The following is a 24258-nucleotide window of genomic DNA, read 5'->3' on the forward strand; positions in this document are numbered from 1 at the left end:
ATAAAACTACAGCAATATCTGGAGCAGAAATACAAATGTTTCTGATGGTATCAGACTTGTGAACAATAGACGTAATATCAGCAGCAATACGTAGTAATATCATGGAGAGAAATGGCAGCTATGATATCTATCTTCTTGTGATATTTGCGGTGGGGAAAGGAGTAGTTGTAGTAGTAATATCAGAGGTAGTTTTAGTCATTGTAGTTGTAGGCGTCTTGAGGAGAAAACGACACTTAGACATATACATATCCCCGTGTCTCTGTCTCTGTCTCTGTGTGTGTATGAAAACTCATTTTATGACTTTGACACAGGGTGGAACGTCCGTCATCACTGAAGTCAATCGAAATATAGTGATGAGTCATATATATATATATATATATATATATATATATATATATATATATATATATATATATATATATATATATATATATATATATATATATATATATATATATATATATATATATATATATATATATATATATATATATATATATATATATACACATATATATAGATATGTATTTATGTACATATATATATATATATACATATATATACATATATATATAGATGTAGATATATATATAGATATATATACATATATATATAGATGTAGATATATATATATATATATATATATATATATATATAGATGTAGATATATATATATATACATATAAATACATATATACATATATATATATATATATATATATATATATATATATATATATATATATATATATATATATATGTGATGTGTTCATGCACATGTATAAGAGGGTTGCAAGTTATTGTCAGAACGAAAGTGAATGAGAACAATGGTTTGTATTATTAACTTGTTTTATGAGATTGTAAATTGAAATGTACATGCACCAGCCTCCTCTTTCCGCCATCGATAGAGTCAAGAGGAAGATAGAGAGTGAAAGGAAAGAATACCCTAGGTCAGTGGTGCAAACATTACAAAGTTAAAGTATACGGGTACATAATTAAAACAAAGATAAACGTTGTGTTTGATGCAGGCCACTTTCGTGACTTTGTATTGAACATAAATAATATTAGTGAGCCAAATATTTGCTATGTATTTACAGCATAACATAACTATGTGGACAAAGTCTATAGCGTAAACGTGCTAAGAAATTGAACAATGAGACATGGCATATAAAATGGACATTTTTTGAGGCTGCAACCGCCATAAACAGAAATACAGCAAATAGAGCTTGCTGTATTTCTGGCAGCCACAAAAAGGTAGGTGGGGCAAAGAACAAAAATGTCCAGCATTGAAAAAAAAAAGATCAATGTTGATCAAAATTAAACTGATGAATTCTGTATTGCTGGGGCAGTAGAGCACCCTCATACTCCCCGGTAGTTCGAATATATCCATCATGTATGGAGGATTTGGAAGAATCTTTAAAACGGATGCGCGTACTTCCTGAATGCACTGTTGGTCTTCCGGAGCGGTTAGAGTACCCTCGTACGCTGCTGGCGGTCGAAGAGGCAGGTAGACACAGATTAGTCCGGATCGAGTGAATGATATCCCAGCAAAGCACGGTCGATGTCCATGATTCTAGGTCTGTGAAACCCACGAAACCTGAAAGAGAAATAAGCACACACGGCGGAATGGCGATCTTAGAAAAAGTGATTGAAGGGTTACAAGGCTGAGACCTGTCTGCTTAACCTTATGCATTTATTAAATGCATCTGAAAGGGCCATATTGATTATTGAATCTGATAGAGAGAACACGGTCAAATTGTCAGATATGAACTCTTTCTATAGCGTCCAAGCCCGCTTATACGTGGTTTGTGTAGCTGGGTGTAGGATGTTTTTAAACAAATGGTCAAGCGTACGCTCTAGCTGGGCAAGGTTGGAAGAAGCAGAAATCGATAAAGGTCTGAGTCCGCAATGGGAGCCATGGCGTAGAAACTCGAAACCTGTTGGCGAGAAACGGCATCGGCGAGTCTGTTACGTATACCCAGTATTTGTTATGCCCTGACCAAGATATTTAATTTAAGGCAAAAGAGTACAGATTTGAGAATGAAATGCATGCTTTTTGTTAGAGTATTGTTTGTTTATGGTTTCAGCTAAGGCTTGATTGTCAGTGTGGAAATAGATACATTTATTGGAAAAGTGTTCCCTCTAGACCTCAACTGCCAGAACAATGGGGTAGAATTCTAGAAGCGTTATATTTTGATATGCCCATGTCTGATCCCAGATGCCATAGAAATAGTGTGTGACGCGGATGGCACTGTATCGGACTGAGGCAGAAGCATCTGTGTACAAGTCCAACACGTCGGAGGTCAGCCAAATGTCAGGTAACAATAAGGATCTACCGTTAAAACCGGTTAGAAAGTTTTGCCAGGCCCTTAAATCTTTCTTTATCTCTTTTCTAAATCTAATGTGGTTTTGCGATGCCAATTGTCAAGTTGTTGAGTCGCCTAAGAAAAGCTTGTCCCGGCAAAACAACGGCGCAAGAAAAGATAAGAGTACATATGATGGATTGCAACTCCTTGAGAGTAATTGTATTTCAAGCAAGATATAAATGTACGAGATTATTACATTTTTCTAGTCTGTCCGTGGGAAGGCGAACCTCCATTCTTACGGAATCTAATTCGTATCAGAGTTACGTCATGGTTCTTGACGGGGCAAATGTTTTATCCTCAGCCAATAATGTTCCACCACAAAAAGCCAAAGCAATGATATTGCATGGAACAAATAGGAAGAATATGGAAGCATTTCATGTCTGTTTTTGCCATAAAATACCCCCTACCCAGCTGTTTTATATATGTAGCGAGAATCCACTGCCCTACTGTGATTTGGACGTTCCTAATTTTTGGAACAAAGCTAAGTACAGGACCAGTACTGTGCGTATCTAACTGAAATTTGAAACTAGCATCCTGCCAAGCATGAAACTCGTAGCAATCGTAAAACGTAAGGAACCAACTTGTAAACACACATGCCACTGATACGGAATCAAATGGTAATCATACAATCCAGTGGTACGGAACCAACTGGTAAACACACAGGCCAGTGATACGGAATCAACTGGTAATCACAAAATCCAGTGGTACGGAACAACTGGTAAACACACAGGCCAGTGATAAAGGAATCAACTGGTAATCAAATAATCCAGTGGTACGGAACCAACTGGTAAACACACAGGTCAGTGATACAGAATCAACTGGGAAATAGAAGGCTAACATAAAATCCAGTGGTACGGAACCAGCTGGCTAGCGCACAATCCAGAGGTACGGACCCAGCTGGAAAACACAAGCTGGTGGTAGGGAACCAATTAAAAGAAAAGGGTCCAACCAAATGCTGCTAAACCCGAGAAAGCCACACAAGACCTCACAAAACCATGCAAAGTCAAATCAAGAAAGTACACTTACGTTGTCAATCCGATTGATGAACAAACCAGCCAAACCGAAAGACCACTTGTCAACACAATTATGCAGAACGAAATGACCGAAAATTGGGCAACAAAGTTCGAATTTCAAACAATCATAAAGTATTAACAAAGTATGAGACCATCATGTTCGAAATGTTTGTTATTATTCCACAAACGGCTCCTCCGTCCAACCATCGACAGAAAATGCAATCTTCCAATATGTTACAACGTTTCGTCCACATTCGACACCGCATAACAAAGGTACACAATGCCAAAAAAAAAAAAAAAACGTATTACAGGGTTCATACAGAATTCTGAATGATGAATTCAAAATTCAAAGACTTTCCCAAACTTTCAAAGACCACAAACATAGATTTCCAAGACCTAGGTTCGCTAACATTTTTTTGTATACAAATTATGTTATATGAGAAAACAAAGAATGCAAAATAATATAATATTGTTTAATAATGAAATGAAACTGAACGGGTCTTCAAAAGAAAGAAACCAGAAAAATTCGACTACATCTAAATCTAACATTTGACAATTTTATTTGTGATTATGGAAAGAAATTAAAATGGTTGGGTTTATTTCAATTTTCAAACACTTTTAAAGACCTCAGAGTAATCAGCTTGATTTTCCCAAACTTTCAAGGCCTTAAAAATGCTACTTCATTTTTCCCAAATTGTCAAAGACCTTCAAAGACAGTATGAACCCTGGTATTAGGAAGGTACACCTATGCTGCAATATCAGACCGATGAATAAATCAACCAAACCGAAAGACTAGGGTTATACATATACCCCCATTAATAGACCGCGAATATGGAGATAAATTAATTTGGATATTTGAACTTAAGTGCAACAATTTGACACACTAATGCTATACCATTTGAGATAGTGAAGCTTGCAATTACTCTTAGGCTATTATATTTGTGAAATGAATTTATGCACGAGACGATGGGAAGTATATCTACGTTTAGCTTTATGGTTCTCTGGTTTAATGTTGCGTACGACAGAGAGATCGAGCCAGATAATTGTGTCGACTATTCTGCCCCAACCCCAGGCATATACATTTTAGAATAGCGCCGAATATTAAAATCGGGACGCAATAGATCGTCTATTTCTGATTTCAAATGATGCTGCAATCTTTTACAGATAAAATGACCCAGTATGAGTGTGACTTAATGTATAATAAAAGAAACGTTAGCAGAATTTGTAGAATGGAAACAGGTTAATGTAAGTATATACTTAACTTCCAGGACGATTCGACTCGGTCAAAATTCCAGGAAATGAGGAAGGTTACTAACAAAGTGAACCGATAACAACGGAGAAAAAATTTCTACAGGAAAAGGAAACACGTCCGCATCCCAGGAGGAAATTGGCTCAACTGACGCCGCAGTCCATATCAGAGAGAATCCCACCACGCGCTGCCGGAGCGAGAGCAATGCGATTGGCTGGACAGAACACGTGATTGAAAGCTTTAAATATATTGGCCCTTGACAGCGCGTTACACGACAAATCTGGCGGGAAATTATAGACCCAATCACACATCCCATAAGTGTCCTTACGCGAGCGTAAATCGTAATATATATATATATATATATATATATATATATATATATATATATATATATATATATATATATATATATATATATATATATATATATATTCTTTCTTTCTGCAACAGGTCACAAAATAACAACTCTATGCAAGGCTTGCACCGTCAAATGATGCACATTGTTTCTCTTATCTACATTAAATTAGGGAGGAAACGTGCATAGGATTTTGACTGTCCCATCTAAAAATGCGTCCTTCATCTATGCGGCTGCTTCTGATGTATTGACCCCAATCGTAGTGCACTTTATTCACTACCAAAACGTTTAAGAACAATCATAAGTGTTACTTAAGGAATGATTTCAAAATTCACACCTTCATAATTCAGCAGATAACTGATTTCAAATCCACAACCCCTTGTTCTGTTTAACAACTAAATTTCAAAGACACATGGCCAACATTAACAATAGTAGAAGATGCTACGGCAGCATATATATATATATATATATATATATATATATATATATATATATATATATATATATATATATATATATATATATATATATATATATATATATATATATATATATATATATAGGGGTGGGGGTGGGGGTGGGGTGTGCGTTTGCGTGTGTGTATGTTTGTGTGTGAATAAACTTATAACTGCAAAGGACGCCTCAGTTTAACAAAATAAATCGTGATACAATGTACAAGCAAGAGAAGGAGACAAAAGTGGGAAGAAACACAAAAGCAAAGCGAAAAAGAATCTGATGAAGATGATTTAGGTCAAGATGGATTTAAATAGGAAGGAAGGAGGTAGACAAGGGGACATTATGGTACAACGATGTTCCAAACGTGGATTTATAATGCCGGCTAAAAAAGTAAGCTTTCAAATTTGAAGAAAGTAACTAACATTAATTATTTATGTTAGATACAGTTTGAATTTATGATAAATGGTGCAAAAATAGCTGTGCCTTCGAAAAACCAAACAGTGTCGTCATTTCTTTGTGTGGGATGAACAGTTATGTTTGGATTACGTGTACACAACACTATTAACTTGTATAGAAGAAGTTCTTTTGAAGTAAATCCTTATCTTAAACTGTGGCATTTAGTATCCTACCAATCAGAGTGACGGCAGAATCAGTAAATGAACTTATACGGGGTTACATACTAGTTTTTTGCACTCCTGCTCTAATTGATATAAACGTTACTATTCACAAAAGCGACGCGAGCAAAACCGTGCACCCAGTTGTGGCTAGAATGGATTTTATGCAGCCAGTTTGTCTTAAATATACAACTGTCAGTGATAAATTTGTAATGAACTATCAAGGGAAAGAATACAAATTGTCTTCCCGTCATTAAGCGTAGATATCATTTAAGAAATGCAATTTAAGAACAGTTTAATTTATTGTTATATTATTCACTCGTTTAGAGTGTTTATTTGAGATTGGTAGCGAACTGTTATGTATTTAGGTGTATTCCCATGTTATGAATAATTATATTTTAAATATTGGTTGTTTTAGTACTTATTTATAAACAAACCAAAAAATAATTACTCTAACAACAGTAAACGACCAAATGTCAATTGAGTCAAAATGAACACTTTTCAGTAATTTTAATGTATGTTGATGATTTAGTTCTCGCGTCACATTAAGCACATATATTATTAATAGCGTGTTGTTTATATCTTAACCAATATGATCTGTCCGTTTGATATTTCATCGGAAAAGTTATTAGGGCTCCGTCCGACTGATATATAATATATCGATTTGAACGTATAGTTCTTTGTTGATCTGAGCTAGGTAGTTATGTTATATCAAGTTCGCAATAAACTTGCACTCTAATATTAGTGTACATTAGAGACGTTACAGAAACATGTTAACCTGAAGCATCTTTGTTTGTCATCCACTATTGCTATTAAGTAGGGAATACAAATACAATTTAAGTGAAACAAAGTATAAACATCACCTCGTTGTGATTTAATAGTGGAAAGTTATGAAGTATATGGCACGTGCATAATAAGAAGCATGTGAAAATAAGAAAACGACCTAGCATCAATTGCGTTAATTTAAAAAAGGAAATGTAGCTAGTATCTAAGTTACCTGAACAGATTCCTTGCTTGAGTAAAATTTTTCCGATCCCAAAGTTCCCTTGATCGTCTAGCCCATGCACAAAACTGATCTCAATTCTGGACTTATTAAGTAAATTAATACTGACGTAAGTTTGTTTCCAGCCGTCATCCTGTATATTCGAAATGTTTTTCAGTAACACCACATTATCGAGCTGCTTCACCTGTATATAAGCTGTGGAGATGTTTGTATGGTACATAAATGACAAACACTTCTGTCCCGGAAATATATTTGATTTTGAGGTCAAAATAGACTGTTTTCTCGGGGACGTACTCAATATGTGTGTAGAGTATAACCCTGAAGAAAAAGAAGAATTAAGACGGTGAATGATAATCTGATACGTATTATCATTTTAAATCACGTGATAAAGTTTAAGGTAGATCTTTATATTTCAATAGAGAAACAGAGATAGATAGATATATAGATAGATTGGGTTTCCTTTGCAAGTAAGTAAACTTGATGGTATGGCCAGACAATCAAAACGCGTTTAAAGACCCAATGATACTGCAGTCATCGAACAGATTTAAAAACAGATTAAAAAAAGAGAACTTCTAAAGCATCGAAACAGGACGGAACAGAAAAATAGGTAACTAAGTTTCCGTTACATCGGTTGACAATATACCTTCGTGATGCTGTTCAACATTATGACAGTCGGTGGTTGGCATTTGCTTAAGAAAACTGCAAATTTTTCAAAAACTTAAAAAGTATTCACCCAAGCAAGGATTGACTCTAAGTTTTTCACAATAGGAACCACGAAACATGTATACGGAAACCACATACGTTTATGGTTTCTAGATCGAGACTGATGGATCGTGCGTTCAAGGCTACGAAAAACGTGATAAATTTAGCCTATCTAGATCACTAGTGATGGATTGTAATAGGCGGGATACAGAAAGAAGATATATTAATCGTGTTTAGATCGAACTCGATGAATCGCACTCTGAAGGTTACGGAAACCATATAAATTAAACTCATCTAGATCGAGAGTGAATCGCACTGTGAAGGATATATATTCGGAACATGTCCAAAAAGATAATATGATATGTATAATGAAGACTTGTCCTTGATTGCAAGAACTATTGTAGCAAACAACCTTTTATTTCTAAATATCCATTGAATAGGGACATTTATGGAAGGAATGACATTATGGCTTTCTCAGGGGTTCCAAAATACGAAAATATGCGTAAACTAGAAATAGTATGAGTATCTAGTTCGATGAATGAAAAAAGAAAGATAAATCTCACCCTTTGTATTAGTAGTTATTGGACAGGATATTTCAAGTGAGGGTCAGAAGTTTGGCAGACACAAAGTTCCGATTCCGAGAGTAAAAATATCCCATTCTGTAGATATGCCTAATGAATGATAATATTTCACACATTCCTAAACAAAATATTTGACAGCAAAGTATTCATTTACATTTTTATCACATAAGGATACATAGTACCAAAATCGCTTTACACTGAAAACTTCAAGGTGAAATCGAACTGACGCTTAAGTACATAAGAATGATCGAGACCTACTGTTACATTGCCATCTACAGCGTCCGAAATGTATACTGTAGAAAAGAGAGATATATTACACCAGTATTCTGCAGTTAAAGGGACGCCGATGCACGTATGATAATGAGAGAAAATCATTTTTGGGATCAGTTATTTGCAACATTTTTTGTACCAGATATATAACCTGTAAGACTGCAACGGCCTATTCTGGGCACTAGTCATCGCATGAGGTCAAATATATTCTGAAGATAACCAAACTAAAAAATATTTATATAATTATACAACCTCCATATCATATTCATTGGATTGCAGCTCGAAATAGGTTAGTATTTGTGCATTTGTCTACAGCCTGTCCACTGCCTGTAAACACATTGCTGAAATGTGAAGGCTAAAACTTATCATAAATCATGACTATCTGACATGACTAGTACTTGATGACATAGAAAAACCGATCTTACAGATTGATGAATTTTCCACTATAACGCATGTCCATATAGAAAGACCACATGTCGAACGTATACATCTCTTTCACAAAAACTATATTTGAGTAATCAGCTAACAATCAGGTTCATGTATAGTCGATATATTGAAACAGATGGTTAAGGATGTGAATGATATTCGTAAAAATGAAAACACCATGTTGATAAGGATAACTATACAGCAAATGTATCAAGCATTCTGTGGGTACCAACCAGTGGGTATGAATGAATCTGACATTAACAGAACTATTATATGTAACTCAGGAAGCCAAAAAATCTAAAAGGCGATAATACAGCAGTAGTTTTTTTTACTAAACATAAACATAATAGATTATATATTTGTTTCGAGGACGCTGGAGTTATATCCATCCTTTTAATACAAAAGGTCAGTAATTTTTTAATACAACAGATGTGCGCATAGAAACAGAACACCGGGTACCTTTAATTATGCAAGATAATGTGCATGCTTCTAATTTGTGAATATGTTATCTAGCTCCAGTTAACGGGAGAGCCTGAATGCAAAATGTTCTTTTCTTGTTGCCATTTGAAATACATGATCATGCCGAATGTAATTAGTGTACAGTATATTTCTTTATTAGTATATATTAGGATTAGTATATATTATGATTATTTCCTTTGACGCTTGTTTCAAAAGAACAATGATATGTAAATATATATGTTCTTTCTGTGTTCATGTTTGCAATTGTTATTTATTTATGTTGTCCGCCTTGAAAAGTGGATCAGAAAACACAGAGAGCTAAAAATGGTACTAACGGCTGCCCCACCTTGGCGCTGAGAACTAAGAATTTAGTGCTAGTATTGGTCGGCCCGGTGTCAGGATAGTGTGACTGGATGGGACATGATGCCACATACGTGTGGTACGATGCCCCAGTGCTTGACAGACATCATTATAAACTGAATGATATCGTAGCGATATGACTGAAACATTGTTAAAGCTACCTTAAAAATATACATCACACACAATATTTCCCCCATATCATCAACTATTTTAAACATTTTAAAATAGTTCATCCAAATTGTCAACATACTGTTTTCAAACCTTGCGATGCCAGCACCGACTTACTCTTAGTCCAGCCCAGTCTGGGTGCGAAAAGCTACCCCATGTATTTACAAAATTACACGGTTTCAATAGGTTTGCCCCTATAATACCATTGCTATTAATTTCTCAGAATATTTCCTTTCAGAAAAACAATTAATTTTATTTTCTATCTTAATTTCCATTCATATATTGATACGAAATTCATTTGTGAGATGAATTTGTTGTTCTAGTAAATGTTCAATTTCAGTACAATTGGCCACATCGACTGCACATAATAAGGCAAATAGATATGGTATATTCTCTGTGATGAAAGTACCTTTGTCACATATAGTTGCAAAACTTTAACTAACTTACCAATAATATTATTAAAACGGAATTGGTCTTTGAACGTATTATTGTCTTGTTCCTAGTTTGTAATTAGAATATGTGGTTAGTCCAATAGTGATTCGTACACAAGTTCAAACAAAATTGCATATTCTTTAAATGTTTCAATATTTCACTCAATCCCTTTCTGTACAATAGAGAATTGTAGTTTTAATATTGTGCATAATCTAACGCTTTTAATATATTAACATATATTTTATAAATGAAATCATTGAACAATGGATTAGAGTATACCTGACTGTGTATGCAATGAATGTAACATTTATGGTGGCGTTAGTGACGACTTTGAAGACTATGATGACAGTGAGGAAGATAATAATGAACAATGTTATTGATTTGAAGACGCAATCCATTATCCAACCTAATTGTACAATTGTTAAGGTTTACGCGATGTATTTTATTACAATATTAATTACGTTCCGGATTTTACTACACAGGCTACAACCTCCATGGTGAGATCATGCTGAACATGCTAATTTCCACCTTTTAGAAAAGCAGATTTCCGTGACTAACTTGTACTTCTAGATGCATACGTTTACATATGTGTACAGTAGAAACTAATTTAAAGAATGTGCCTATTGAAAAAGTTTGACTTGGTTTGGTGCTTTATGGGACAACAGCACAAGTATCAATTTAAGCAAAAATATTCGTATACAAAGTCACTAAGACAAAAGCATATCCAGTCACGAAATGACCAATGTTATGGTCAGAATTAAACGGAAAAGAGTTTAACATTAATGTGGTGAGTCCAAAGTAACAAATAATAACTGTTAAACTATTGATGAGGAATATGGCAACAAATGAGAATACAAATTTTATTTGAATAAACCAACTACAAATTGAGAACTATTTTTAGCGTTTGCTCTTCGAAAGTCATACTTCCGGTCATTTGTTATCGGATAACATGGTTATGTTCTTCTTAATTAATTTTGTAATGTGCTCTTTAAAATATCTTTTAAACGGAGAAATTTCCAAAAGGAAAAGGAATTAGATAACCTTAAATTTTAAAATTGCGGAAATAAGTTTATCCAATCAGCTGAATAAAGTAAGATGCCTATAATAGGATATATCCGTATTCTTACTTTTTCCGGTTTTTATTAATTGGCACAGTGAGAACTTTTTCCCACCATCTGATACGAAGCCATCATTCATGACTATAGTAAAAGTATTTATCATGCACATTTAAAAGTTCACGAAATGAGGATTTCATGTACTCATTGATTATATAACTTTGCGATAGTTAAGATTGTAAACGAAGTTTAATATATCTTCATATGTAATTGGGTCATGCAACAATTATGGACAACATCAGTCACTAATACTCAAACAGGTGATATAATAAATAATTGCACAATCGAATTACCCCCGCTGATGGTAACAGTGCCGTGTTGTATATATTGTAATAGCAATTAAAGAATGTTCAGTAATAGGAACATACAGCTCATGTTAGACTCTATGGTACTGAACAGTGGTGGTGATTTTATTCTCAAATAATGTATTACAGTGTCGTAATATGACGCTTTCCTTTAGACTTTTATTCGGCATATTATACATGTCTTACTCACTTCTTGGTATCCAAGTCTGATTGTCTAGGAGCATCTCAAAATTCAAACTGTTCCGTCTAGTTACAAACACAAGATCATATTTGAGAAGAGAAAATCGTTTTTTTCTTTTTACTTTCATAACTCAGTACCCAGTGGATAAACGAATTGAAAATGTGCTAAACATGAAGGTATTTTAATTTGATATTAAATGTGTAAGCAGAAGAGATATATTACACACTGAATAATCACTCTCAGAAATGTGAAGAATTCATGATATATTAAAATTTAATATGTGTTATAAAGTGTGTCAGCTTTCCAGAAGAATGTTGTCTATGGTATCGTGAATAATGATGTTAAATTGCTAACCAGGAACATCAGTTATCATAACATGTAATGCGACGGAGATGAGGAAATTTCGATAAGTTTAGTATAAACGGTACCAAATTAAACCTAATATCATTCTTACGTGTATGTTATGTTATAGGTTTTCTCGATGATATAGAAATGAAGTGGCAAAATGGAAGAGAAAGTCTGGATGATTTCATATCAATGGTAGAAAACAAACTCCATGCATACATCTACTCGAAACCAACCGACAAACATCAGTATCTACGTCTCACGAGCTGTCATCCAAAACACTGCATTAGGAACATCACATATAGCCAGGCACTGAGGATACGCAGAATTCGCTCCGACGACGAAACCTTCCTAAAAAGGTCTGAAGAACTATCTAAACATTGAATTTACCGAGGCTACGACAAAGACCTGATCACATCCCAAATGGCTAAACAAACAAACCGCAATGACCTACTAAGACATGGAAAGTAGGAAAAGGCTGATAGGATACCATTTATCCTGACCTACCATCCAGACAACCCCAGATTATGTAAAATCATCGGGAAACACTGGCCCATCGTGGAAGCGTCGGACGTACTAAAGTTACTCCTCCCGAACAAACCTGTAGTAGCCTGCCGGAGACCAAGAAACCTCAAGGACATCCTTGTCAAAGCGAAGCTAACGCCAATCACTAATCAAGACCACCCTAGTCAATCTGGCCCCTGTGGCGAGAAAAGGTACAAAACCTGTCAACATATGATGGAAAATACATCAAATATATTGGCAGTGTGCCCAGCAAATATGATTAGGGTGCCTGGAAAGACGCCGTTCATAATGCGACTAGAGTGTAATTAAGAACGCGTTGCACACATTTCTGAAGCATTGTTGAAGTATTAGAAGCTTTATCATTTTCACATATTTTAATAATTTCGAATCTTTCTTGCCAGATTCTTATGCTTTGACAAATTTTATAGCACATCAATAGGTTTCATTCGATTAATGGCCTAGGCGATCAAAGGTGCAAAACCTGTCAGCATATGATTGAGACCAGGACATGTTCTAGCACAGCGACTTGAGAAAAACTAAACATACATGGTCCAAACAAAACGTGGAAGCAGAAAATGTAATTTATCTCATCACATGTACGATATGTAGCCTTTACTACGTCGGAGAAACTGAAAAGCTACACAAAAGGATCAACCTTCATAGATCTGATTGAATGACAAAGAAGCTGTACAAAAGCCTCGTCACAGAACATTGCTCCTCCCCTGGCCACACATTCAGTGATATAAAACTTATTGCAATTGCATACAACCACAACTGGAGTTCCGAAACTAGAAAAGAAAAAGAATCTTAATGGATACGCCGCCTTAGAAAATTGAAACCAAGCGGTTTAAACCAAGAAGACTAGAAAAAGTCAGCCAAGCACAAAATAAAATTATCTTTTGCAGCCGACACATTTTCTTTTAAATAATTCTCTAAATTTGTTTAATAGCCTATAATTACTACTATAACAATGAAACATCTGGGATATAATTTGTCTTTACATACATTTACATAAAGCAACATATGTTGTCATGTCGCATCGATTTCTAGGTCAATAAAAATATTTTCCAGCATCTGGAACAAGTTGAAATAAACTAATTGAAACATAATACATTTAAAGGTTTAATTCCTGTAGAAACAACCATGTAAAGCTTTTCAAACACAACGGTTTTGTGTTTTATTTGTTTTTCTTGTCTATGTTTTGTTTCTGTCTTTGCAAAAGACTCATGCATAATGGATAATGCAGATCTACCTTTTTGTGTTATGTTCCATATGGAATTTACATCTCAGTAGCAGGACTTCTTCTGGTGCTGAGTGGTACAATCTTGAAAAAAGCAAAAACCTTGTCAAGTGTACACAAAATCATCACATACTTTGGTACGTCAACATGCACATATATCAATTCTAATAAAGGAAATTTTACTACTATTTAAATCATTTTCACTGACTGCATATATGAATCCCTCAAATTTGGATCAGGCTGCATGAGGATGTTTGAAGCTTGATTATTTAAAAGAATATTTAGCGGGCTAGTGATTAACACTCTGCGGCTAGGAACTGAAACCGGATGTAAATAATCAGTGGATCTCAATAGATACTGGGTTATATGCATTCTGGACAGGATATGCTGATTGCCAGACATGCATACCATGTCTCTGCCAAAATGTAATTTGAGACTTATCACTACATTTGAATCCATTATTCAACACCTTCCACCACCGGCATGTTAGACACCAAAAGAGCCTTTGTCTTGTGTCAATTTCCAAAATATAACTATTCTTGTGAACAAAATGTCAAGTAGTATTTATATGTCACATTCGCTGAACCAAAATATGATCAACTTTATCGCTGCCATTGTCAGAAGTAATATCCTTTAAAACGTGTTCACGGTCTTTCCTGACACTTCCCTTCAATAGTTTATTATGACGTTTAATTTTGCTGAGCCGATCCAATCGTGGTGCAGTTTCCTCCTTACCATTATTTAAATTATTTGTTTAATAAACTCTGAACTATATGGTACCTTTGAAATGTTGCATTGTCATCGTTTATAAGACCTTTTCATTTTAGATTTACGATCATTAGCTTTGTTTAACTCGTTAACTTGTGGCAGATTTACTGATCAATTCACTACTTGGTAAGGATATAATTTCGCCTTATCTGAAAATGGACAAATTTTCAAATATGTGTTAAGATATGATTTGTAACAATAAGAAATTACAAAGCGTAATCGCGGTTTTCTTGGCTGAATAAACTGTTGACATCTTAAGTGGAACATATTTGCTTTAAAGAATATTTTGTTTTAACAGTTCACTAATAATTTCCCGTGTTCTTTATCGAAATTCACAATTGAAGCCTTTATACACAAATATGTATATACACGCCAATCCCAGCTAAACTAAGAGTTTGTATATTTTTTGCAATTTATAAAGTAACAGATTAGGACGATTTGGTTTGAACTTTGGATATCTAAGGTGAATATGGAATCTTTAGCTTTATCACATGAAGTTAAGAAGAAGAAGAAAAAGTAGAATTTATGAAAAATTGTCCTACTACTAATCTTTGAATAAGGTCTTAACAGAATATTTTTTGTAAATTGTGCGATTATGTTATCATCGTATTGTTTAGTTTAATTATGAATGGAAAAAGACAGAAAGTGTTATAATTCAACAATTATCAACTTGATTAGTGCACTTCTGCCCAGCTCAGAGTCTTGCGTTATTCACGCTGTGCATATTTAATCGACTATTAATAGTTATAACTGTGTATGTGATGCATGCGCAATCATTTTGAGACTAAATGCATGCTTGTTAAAATAAATAAGTAACGTGGCGAATGCAGATCAATGGTTTCCTTGACTACAAAGATGTAATCATTGACAAGCGAGATAATAGTCGAACATGGCATAGACCCATTCACAAGTATATTCATCAAGGTACATCAAACAGTCGACATTGTCAATTATAATGTATTAATAATCATCAGATTCCAAGCAACAATTTAGTTTATGCTTTTTCATGAATTATTTGATTTTGGAAGAGAAATAATTGTGATAATTCACTGAAGTGAATTATCAAAAATGTCTTTTTTCATTTTTTTAGTTGATATTAATAAAAGTATAGCCAAGAAAAGCTCTATCTGCCATTATGTTCCTGTGTGGTTCCTATAGCCACCTGTCATGAAACTGTACCAGGAGTTAAACCCGCAATGTGTTATTGTCTTCATTTTATTTGTTAATATGAGTTTTCATCTTGCATTACGAATGTGAATAATGTTACAATGGATATTTTCGGCACGAATATGTGCAAAACAGAACACACCTTAGCAGGCAAAGAGCAGACGCAGTTGCACCGGATACCGTAAGAAAACTACTTCAATATGATAAACACATTGCTAGCCATACATGTGGACATTATATAAATAATACGTTGATTCTAAAGGGTGAACAATTGATATATTTCATCTCGTGGTTGGAAAAAAACACAAGTTTTGTAACCCACTCTATGAAATATATTAGTTTTTAAATTTGCTGTATGCAATACGATACGATTCGTCATTTTATTTATGCAATGCGATTTTCTGAATTAATACGAAATTTGAACAAAATTACAGGACGTTCCCTGAAAGACGTCATTGTCATCTACTAACGATGAATTACCTATCAATACCTAATAACACCAGACGCTTATGGTTCATGGTTGGAAAAGGTTAATACCTGAAATGATGTTCAGATATATCTTCACTTGTTAGTCCGGGGGCCAAATTCGTCGTTTATTCAAAGTTAATTGTTGGAATATATCTTTCAACCATAATCTTGTTATCAGCAGAAACTGAATTTTACAACTTTTTAATGTATGTATACTCTGTAAAGTTTATACACTAAAGCCGTTCTACTCAAAAGACGTTTGAAGTATTGCAAAGTTTTAACTCAGATGTCCCAACGGGAGCGCTTATTTTATAATTGCTATAAATCTATCACCCAAAAAGCTTTTCATTATATCAACAACAAGAAAAATATAAACATATGGGAATATGTGCAATTCCTAAATCGTCTTGCGCAAAAACAACTCAGAAGGAATTTGACACGTGCTTTTCTTGATTATGAGCAACTTTCAGAACGCTGTTTCGCATTTGATTTATAGTCTTGTGAGGTACCTTTTGTTAGCAATAACGCGGATTAAGAAAAATATGATTTAATTAAATTAGTATACCAAGCTGAACTTCTCACTTAGAGCATTAAGATCAATGCTTTGTATGCCCTTTAATTTTACGTTTGTGATGGTCACATTTTCAAGAATATACATATATATTATTAAGTAAAATGAATCTTTAAAATGTGTTGAGCAAATATGTAATATCATGTTCACGTACACGTTACGAAAGGTAAAAAGATAAAACTTGCTAATAATCTCTCAGATGTCAGAGATTTCCTTCAAGGAACGAGTTTTATTGTAATATACAAAAAAGGTTTAACAGCTATTGGTTACACAATATATTTAAAACGAAGGATCCAAGATCAATATCACATATTTAAATGCTTAGACTTAAAATAAATAATCTTATAATTTGTTTTTACGTAGGTGTTCTTGCACGCTTTTGTATCTTTTTGCATTCATTCATTGACTTATGAATCACTTTTTGTGACAACAGGGTGTATAAACAGTTTACACCAAAATTTCTGAACTTTAAAAACCAAACATATTTGTATGCAATGACTTTGCTTGCAAAGGAAACATAAGCGGCTTTGAAAATTCCGGTTCGCCATTCTTGTAAATGTTCAAATAATCACAAAATTTCAATATTTACTATTCACACCACCCTCAATTGACCATTGTAGCGGAATATATCTGGTCCAGTTTTAGAAAGATAAAAATATGTATTGCCTAAATTGATGACAGAGCAAATATTGCTTGGTAGAATAGTGAAATGACACGTGGAGGACATCAGAGGATAATACTCTGCTTTGGTCTTAGGCGGGGTAAAAATTCTTTCAACCGCGACTAATTATTGGTCAACGAATTCATCAGGCAGGATAGGTTCTGGCCTTCAGTACAGTAGCAACTCCAAAATTTGCTTCCACCACATTTCCTTAATTGAAACTTAGTATAAGAATCGTTCCTTTGCTCTATTATTATGTTTTTAAAATTCTTTAAATGGTGATAAATTCACACTAATGCACTATTGTTTCTTAAATTTTAAATTAAAATTTAAAATTATATTGTAACTTCGCATAGCCCTATCCCAATAATTTTTGATGTGTACACAAACAGATTTTCCATCTATGTTAAAATTCTTATATAGCCCACACAGCATATCAGAATGCTCATAGCAGTTTGCGAATTCCTACTGGAACATCTGTCATTTTAACAAGTCTCAATTTGTACAGAATTACTGAATTAATCAAGTTATCCAAATGTACAGAAGATACGCACACACAAACACACACGCAAACAAACATACATACACATATTTTAGCATGCTGTATTATCATCATCGTATGCACCATTACCTAGACAGGAGCCAGATGTGATGGATATATTGTCGAGTTTTATGTCATAACGGCTCCGTGATTCTCCAAGTATAAGAACATTTACAATCGTTTTACTTTTGACCTCTATTTCAACAATAGCTTGCATCCAACTTATATTCTTGACACTGGACTTTTCAAATGCATTCAAGTCACGTTTTGTCCCGTTCTCTTTCACGCTAACTTGAACCGTTCCGGCGTCTGCTTTGTTTATGTCGTACCAAAATGTCAGACACTGAAAGTCCTCTATGCTAATATTCATGCTCTCCAAAGCAGCAGAGTTTTCTCCATGGACATAAAGAGAATAACCACCTGTTGGAAATGGCAAAATAGTACAGTCAAGGTAAAAAGTATTACTAAAAGGTTTTTGAATTGCAGTATACATGATTTAACTGACGAGAAATACAAACAACACAAGTTTCCATCCTCATTTTAACTCTCTATTTATTTAACCAATTGTAAAGTATTTTCTTTGTCTTTTTAATGTATATTTAACATTTTAAGCATTTTGTCTCCTGTAGTGCATAAACATATGCAAACACTTTGGTCACATTTTAAAGTTTAAAAAAGATTGAAACCACGCGAATAGATTTGCGGTTTTTTTCTAATTCTATTGACATCAATTTTCATTTAAAAAATCTTAATATGCACGCAAATATGTTATTTTCATTCTACAACTGGCGTAAATCTATTAATATTCACTAAATTCTTGTCTCAGAGCCTCCTTGCAGATGTGGCACTCACTTATTTGGGCAACAATGCATAGCATACCTACTTTACAGGTTCTTTACGATTGTTTATATAGACCCTTGCCAGGCTCATGCATGGTGTACATACATTTGAGCTCTGTGAAAGTCTGTTTGACTGAGATTACAATTGTGATAAATCCGTATCTTTTGCAGGACCTTCATAAACAAATATACGAGTATTACACAGATATGCATATTGTCTGGAGCTTTTGATCATTGAATACAAAAGCAACACACAAAAAATGAAAAAGGCAAAGCAAATATATATTCTGTCACAATATCTTTGTTTGGTTGAGATAATGTTAAGCTCTTCAAACTGAGATATTTAATACGTAATAAAGTCCTACAGTGTAAATGAAGGATAAAAGGAAGGTTTACAGCCTGCAAGGCACATGATTTAAATGTTGTCTGTTTGTATGAGAGCAGTTGGATATATCCCAGAGTTGTAAAAACCACAATTTCACAGAATATATATTTTGTATTAATGTCTTGCATTGAAAGTTCTCTAATCTTAAATTTCGCCCGCGTCGCCAAATGAGAAGAAAATAGAAGTTAAACCAAATATAATTCACGACATCTAAACTACAAACAGTAATCAGAATCATGGATACTATGTCAGCAAGGTAGTGAAATATATTATATTCATATTTGAATAAAAGAAGTAAAGCAAACATAGTATTCCCCTACCGGTATTGTTCTGTCTTGTCCAAGAGCTGTTCAGTGAGTCCTTCAGTTGTCTCCAACCGCATAAATCATATTCGAAATCACAATTTACTGAAACTGTAAAATGACGCCTTTTCTAACATCGGTCGAACTTAAATTATGCTAATTACTGAAGAAGTTAAATATGGACACGTAAAGAGACCGGATATTGCAACATAGGCTTTATAGATTGGCTACACATTTCAAATTAATACAAAGTCAAATATGAATTACAGCTTTTATAATATGGGTATTACTACACAAATTAATTCAGTCTCTTGTTAGGTACTTTAATAATCCATGTGCGGAAATTTATATTGAACAGAAATGATCATCAAAACTACAACACATGTATTGCTTTTTGCATTCAGCCTCATGGCAAGTCTACAATTCTTCTTGCTCCGGACAGGACCTTGTCACCAAAACTTTGCCATTTTATTCGAATTTGACATTTGCCATAAACGAACAGATATAAAATGTTTACTGTTCAAAGTTATTACTTAGAAAGCTAGAAAAGTGTTAGTAATTATTTTTTATAGATAATGCACCCGATTTGTATTACATATGTATAAACATTGAGATAAATATGTAATAAAAATTTTCTTGCAGTATTATCAAGAACATACATTCCTGCCCAAACAAAATACATAGAAGATTGACCTAAACAAACTGCTAGAACTATGGTCCTTTTTTGTCATTGGTAGCAAATATACTGGTGGCTAAGATACTATTATCCAGGTTGCATTTAGTAAAGTTCATAAAAGGTTAGTAAAGCTACTTATGGGAAATGGCGCAATGATACCATACATGTTTAGAAAAACACCTTAGGGAAAGAAGATGTTCACTTTATTATATACTTAACTTGCTCCAGAATCGATGTGTTCAAGACTAAACTCACACGTCGGCACAACACACTCACCCCAACCACCTTTCCTAAAATCATCTCACTTTCATAGGCTGGTCATATAAATATTAGTGACTTAAGAACGCAGCAGGATTGGCTGACCTTATCGGTGGCAGTAAATTACATTTTTAATATTTTGTAAGCAATCTGAAGCAAAACAATACAACACAGATTCAGCAATGCGTCACAGCGGGTTTATCGTTGTTATCACGGAAGTAAAAGGAAATATCCTCTGAGAGACGCGAACGATGTCTAGTCAATTTATTTTTATCGATGATTAATTTCCATGTCTGTAATGTAAGACAGGTTGTATTTATTTTTCTAGCTCACAAAGTACTCGTTTTGTCGCAGCAGCTGCATGTTTTGGAGGCACAAAAAATCAATCCTCGCATGGCATCAGAGAAAATCGCATATTTTCACAATGTCTAATATAAAGATATATTTTTAACATGTGAAAGTATAGGAATTAAACAAGATGAAAAATATTTATCTAATAAGTATATAAATTGCACACTTAAGTATATAATAAAAAAAGTATTAGAGAAATAAATGAAATAATTGTTTAACTACTATAATTTCACATGCGAAATATGCATCCTCATATTTATATATGTAAAAATACAAGATTTCCAATCTTGCCATGCAACAATTGTTTGCATGTCTGTTTAAAAGTTTTACCTTTCAACAAAAATAATCTCTTTATTAAAAAGAACAAAGAGAAACGCATTACATTTTAGACATGGACATTAATATCGAGATTATAACCCGTGTCAGTTTATTTTACGGCAGCCATCGCCTTTAATACAATCAACCTTGCGTCACAAATCACATCCCAACAAAACGATTGAATCTAGTTGTGGATACAGGCAGACATACGTTAATGTAGACAGGCATATATATTTGGCTGGAACGAATCAATCATTTACTTGTCCGTTAAAAGCTGTATTGTAATTCAGAAAAGCAAGTCAGAGCTATTATGATTCCTATCTCTCACCGAAGTTTCAAACTCCCTTTATATATATATATATATATATATATATATATATATATATATATATATATATATATATATATATATATATATATATATATATATATATATATATATATAGTTATAGTTATAAAAATATAAATAATCTATGCTAAAGGTCGTATCGAATCTCTTTTAGTTTCGAAATAGCGTCAGTAATATTCTGTGTTGCTTTTATTCCTGTAATTGCTCTTAAATATTCATGCAAGAAAGTCTCAGAGAGAGAGAGAGAGAGAGACAGAGACAGAGACAGAGAGACAGAGACAGAGAGAGACAGAGAGAGAGAGGCCAAGTGAGGCATATTCTTGTATCAAATTCACCTGGCTGATTTACTTACTGTTTTCAATGCCATCACAATATGAAGTTCGCAAGAGAACAGTAACAAATATCCATTCCTTGAATTTGATCATTTTCTCATATTCACGGGATGTTCATTAGATACCATTGGACACATGTAGTCCATTATATTATTTAATATATCATGAAACAAAACGTCTCCATTATGTGAGACATTCTGGATTAATGGTATATCCGGATCGAAACCTATTGTTCGCTTGCTATTGTTAAATGTTTATATTGTTTGCTAGATGGAGGAATTCACAGCGTAACAGTGAAATACGTTTATTGTATTTTATCTTTGCGTAGCATGAGTCAGAGCACCAGGAGATGTAAACATTCATATCAAATATGGCATGGTATTATTGTTTGAATTGAAATGTTTGCATTATAAATATAAAAGACAACGTTTGTATTGTTGGATATTGTTTGTGACACCGAAATGCGTTCGTGCAGTCTTTCAAGTCGATATTATTTATTTCGAAACCACAAAACCACAATTACATGTTTACATGCTGTTTGACAAAAATACATGTTTGCTTCTTGTCATCATAAAAGTTTTGAATGACTTATGCCCGATGTCTTTAAAAAGTATTTACCAACAAGGAAATAATTGCAGTGCTGTCTTTATATATGATACAGATTCAGTTTGTTTTATACAAGGTAAATAGCTTTATTTTTTTGTTCGTTTTCTTTGGTTGGGGGCCGATAATTTTGATTGTAATTGTTCGGAAGAGGCAATTGAACTGAAACGGCCATTGCTGATACCCGCACCAATAAATAGATGTCTAAAGCAGTCATTAGGATGGATGAACTGATGTGGGGTATGAACTGTAATTATTCCTCATATAGTTTTTTGTTTTCCTTGAACATTGAAAACTGCTTTATATGCAATACTTTAAATGACTTTAACTAGGCATGAAATCATATTAGCTTTCAATAAAACCAATCTGGACAGGTGTAAAATAAAATGGAATTAAAAAGAACGGAAATTCGGACATTTACATTTTCAGGGGCGGTATTTACATAATTTTAAGAAAAGGTCCATTTGTGGCGTTTGGAAACACAAAACAGAGCAAATATTGTAATCTAAGTTTCTTAACATAGTCATGAAGTAATCAACCAACGGTCCTGGAATCATGCTCTTCATGCATTACATTTCTTCTGAATCTTTGTTAAATTCATAACCTACATTTGGACATTTGTCAAATCCCTTAATGTTGTTACCCTGTTATTGTTCTTCCTATGTCCGTCAATAAATGCGCATTACTTTCTCTCCAATGAACCTCTTTGTTTAGGTTCTTGCTTGCATCATTCATGACCTGATGGACAGGATAATGCTATTTCAATGGAATACAGATCTATTAATATTTGCAGTATCTATAAAGGTGTGCAGTAATACCATTTATGTGTGTTTTATGTATTTGGCAGCTAAAATACAGCTGGCCCATCAAGACATATTCATTTTCAACTAACCAGTTAGCAAAGTTTACATTTGACAAGGCCGGCTTTTAAAAGTACCTTCAACATTAGTCCTTAACGACATGGATTGAATTATGTCACGTAGCAATAAACATATTGGGTGTTTGACGCCACCCATTAGTTTTTTGACGGCGAAATTATATCTGATCATCGCACGCAGAGCATCTGCTTAGAAAATCGTATGCTTGATATCTAATAATGTAAGTTATATGGTCATCTTTGAAACCCTAATTTAGCCAGCAGTAATGTCTCATCTAATGAAATCTTTAGTGAAAATAAACATACAAGTTCAAATCCTGAATCATGTGTATATATCTCATTTTCTGCCAACTCACCTACAGTCTCACCGAACAACTTATGCATAATATATACATAATTCTCCAAAATATGATCGCAAAAGGGTTTATGTTTGAGTTAATGTATTTGTATTAATGCCAAATCCTGCCCTTCACCGATGTGCAATTAGAGCATTTGGAATACATCTGTCTTTATAATCTTTCTTATTGTTCACTCTATAGCAATCTTAAGTTAAGTGCACGTAGGAGGAGATAAGGATTTATTATCAACCATGTCAGAAGAGTGATTCCTGAAATTTGTGCAATCATC

At 33.8% G+C, this 24258-nt stretch overlaps 1 protein-coding gene across 1 annotated transcript; it reads right to left on the minus strand.

The window, feature by feature from the left end:
• Positions 1-1067: 1067 nt before the first annotated feature.
• LOC149791480 (MAM domain-containing protein 2-like) lies at positions 1068-22310 on the minus strand. The gene is made up of 6 exons (XM_089969202.1): positions 22172-22310; positions 19886-19978; positions 18432-18761; positions 14178-14249; positions 7051-7374; positions 1068-1597 (listed from the first exon to the last, which is right to left on the minus strand). Exons 1-4 carry the CDS (start codon positions 22242-22244, stop codon positions 14212-14214), a joined length of 534 nt encoding a protein of 177 aa, XP_089825328.1. The 5' UTR covers positions 22245-22310; the 3' UTR covers positions 1068-1597; positions 7051-7374; positions 14178-14211.
• Between the last annotated feature and the right edge of the window lie 1948 nt (positions 22311-24258).

This window comes from Sinohyriopsis cumingii, chromosome 9 (genome assembly GCF_028554795.1).
Source record: "Sinohyriopsis cumingii isolate HCF-2022 chromosome 9, ASM2855479v2, whole genome shotgun sequence".
NCBI classification, from domain to species: domain Eukaryota; kingdom Metazoa; phylum Mollusca; class Bivalvia; order Unionida; family Unionidae; genus Sinohyriopsis; species Sinohyriopsis cumingii.

Coding starts and splice junctions, on each gene's coding strand:
- LOC149791480 (XM_089969202.1), bottom strand. CDS start 22,244: ATGATCAAATTCAAGGAATGGATATTTGTTACTGTTCTCTTGCGAACT. Junction 19,979..22,171: donor TTGTGATGGCATTGAAAACA/GTAAGTAAATCA, acceptor GTCATTTTACAG/TTTCAGTAAATTGTGATTTC. Junction 14,250..18,431: donor CACATCTGGCTCCTGTCTAG/GTAATGGTGCAT, acceptor GCTTTTTTCAAG/ATTGTACCACTCAGCACCAG.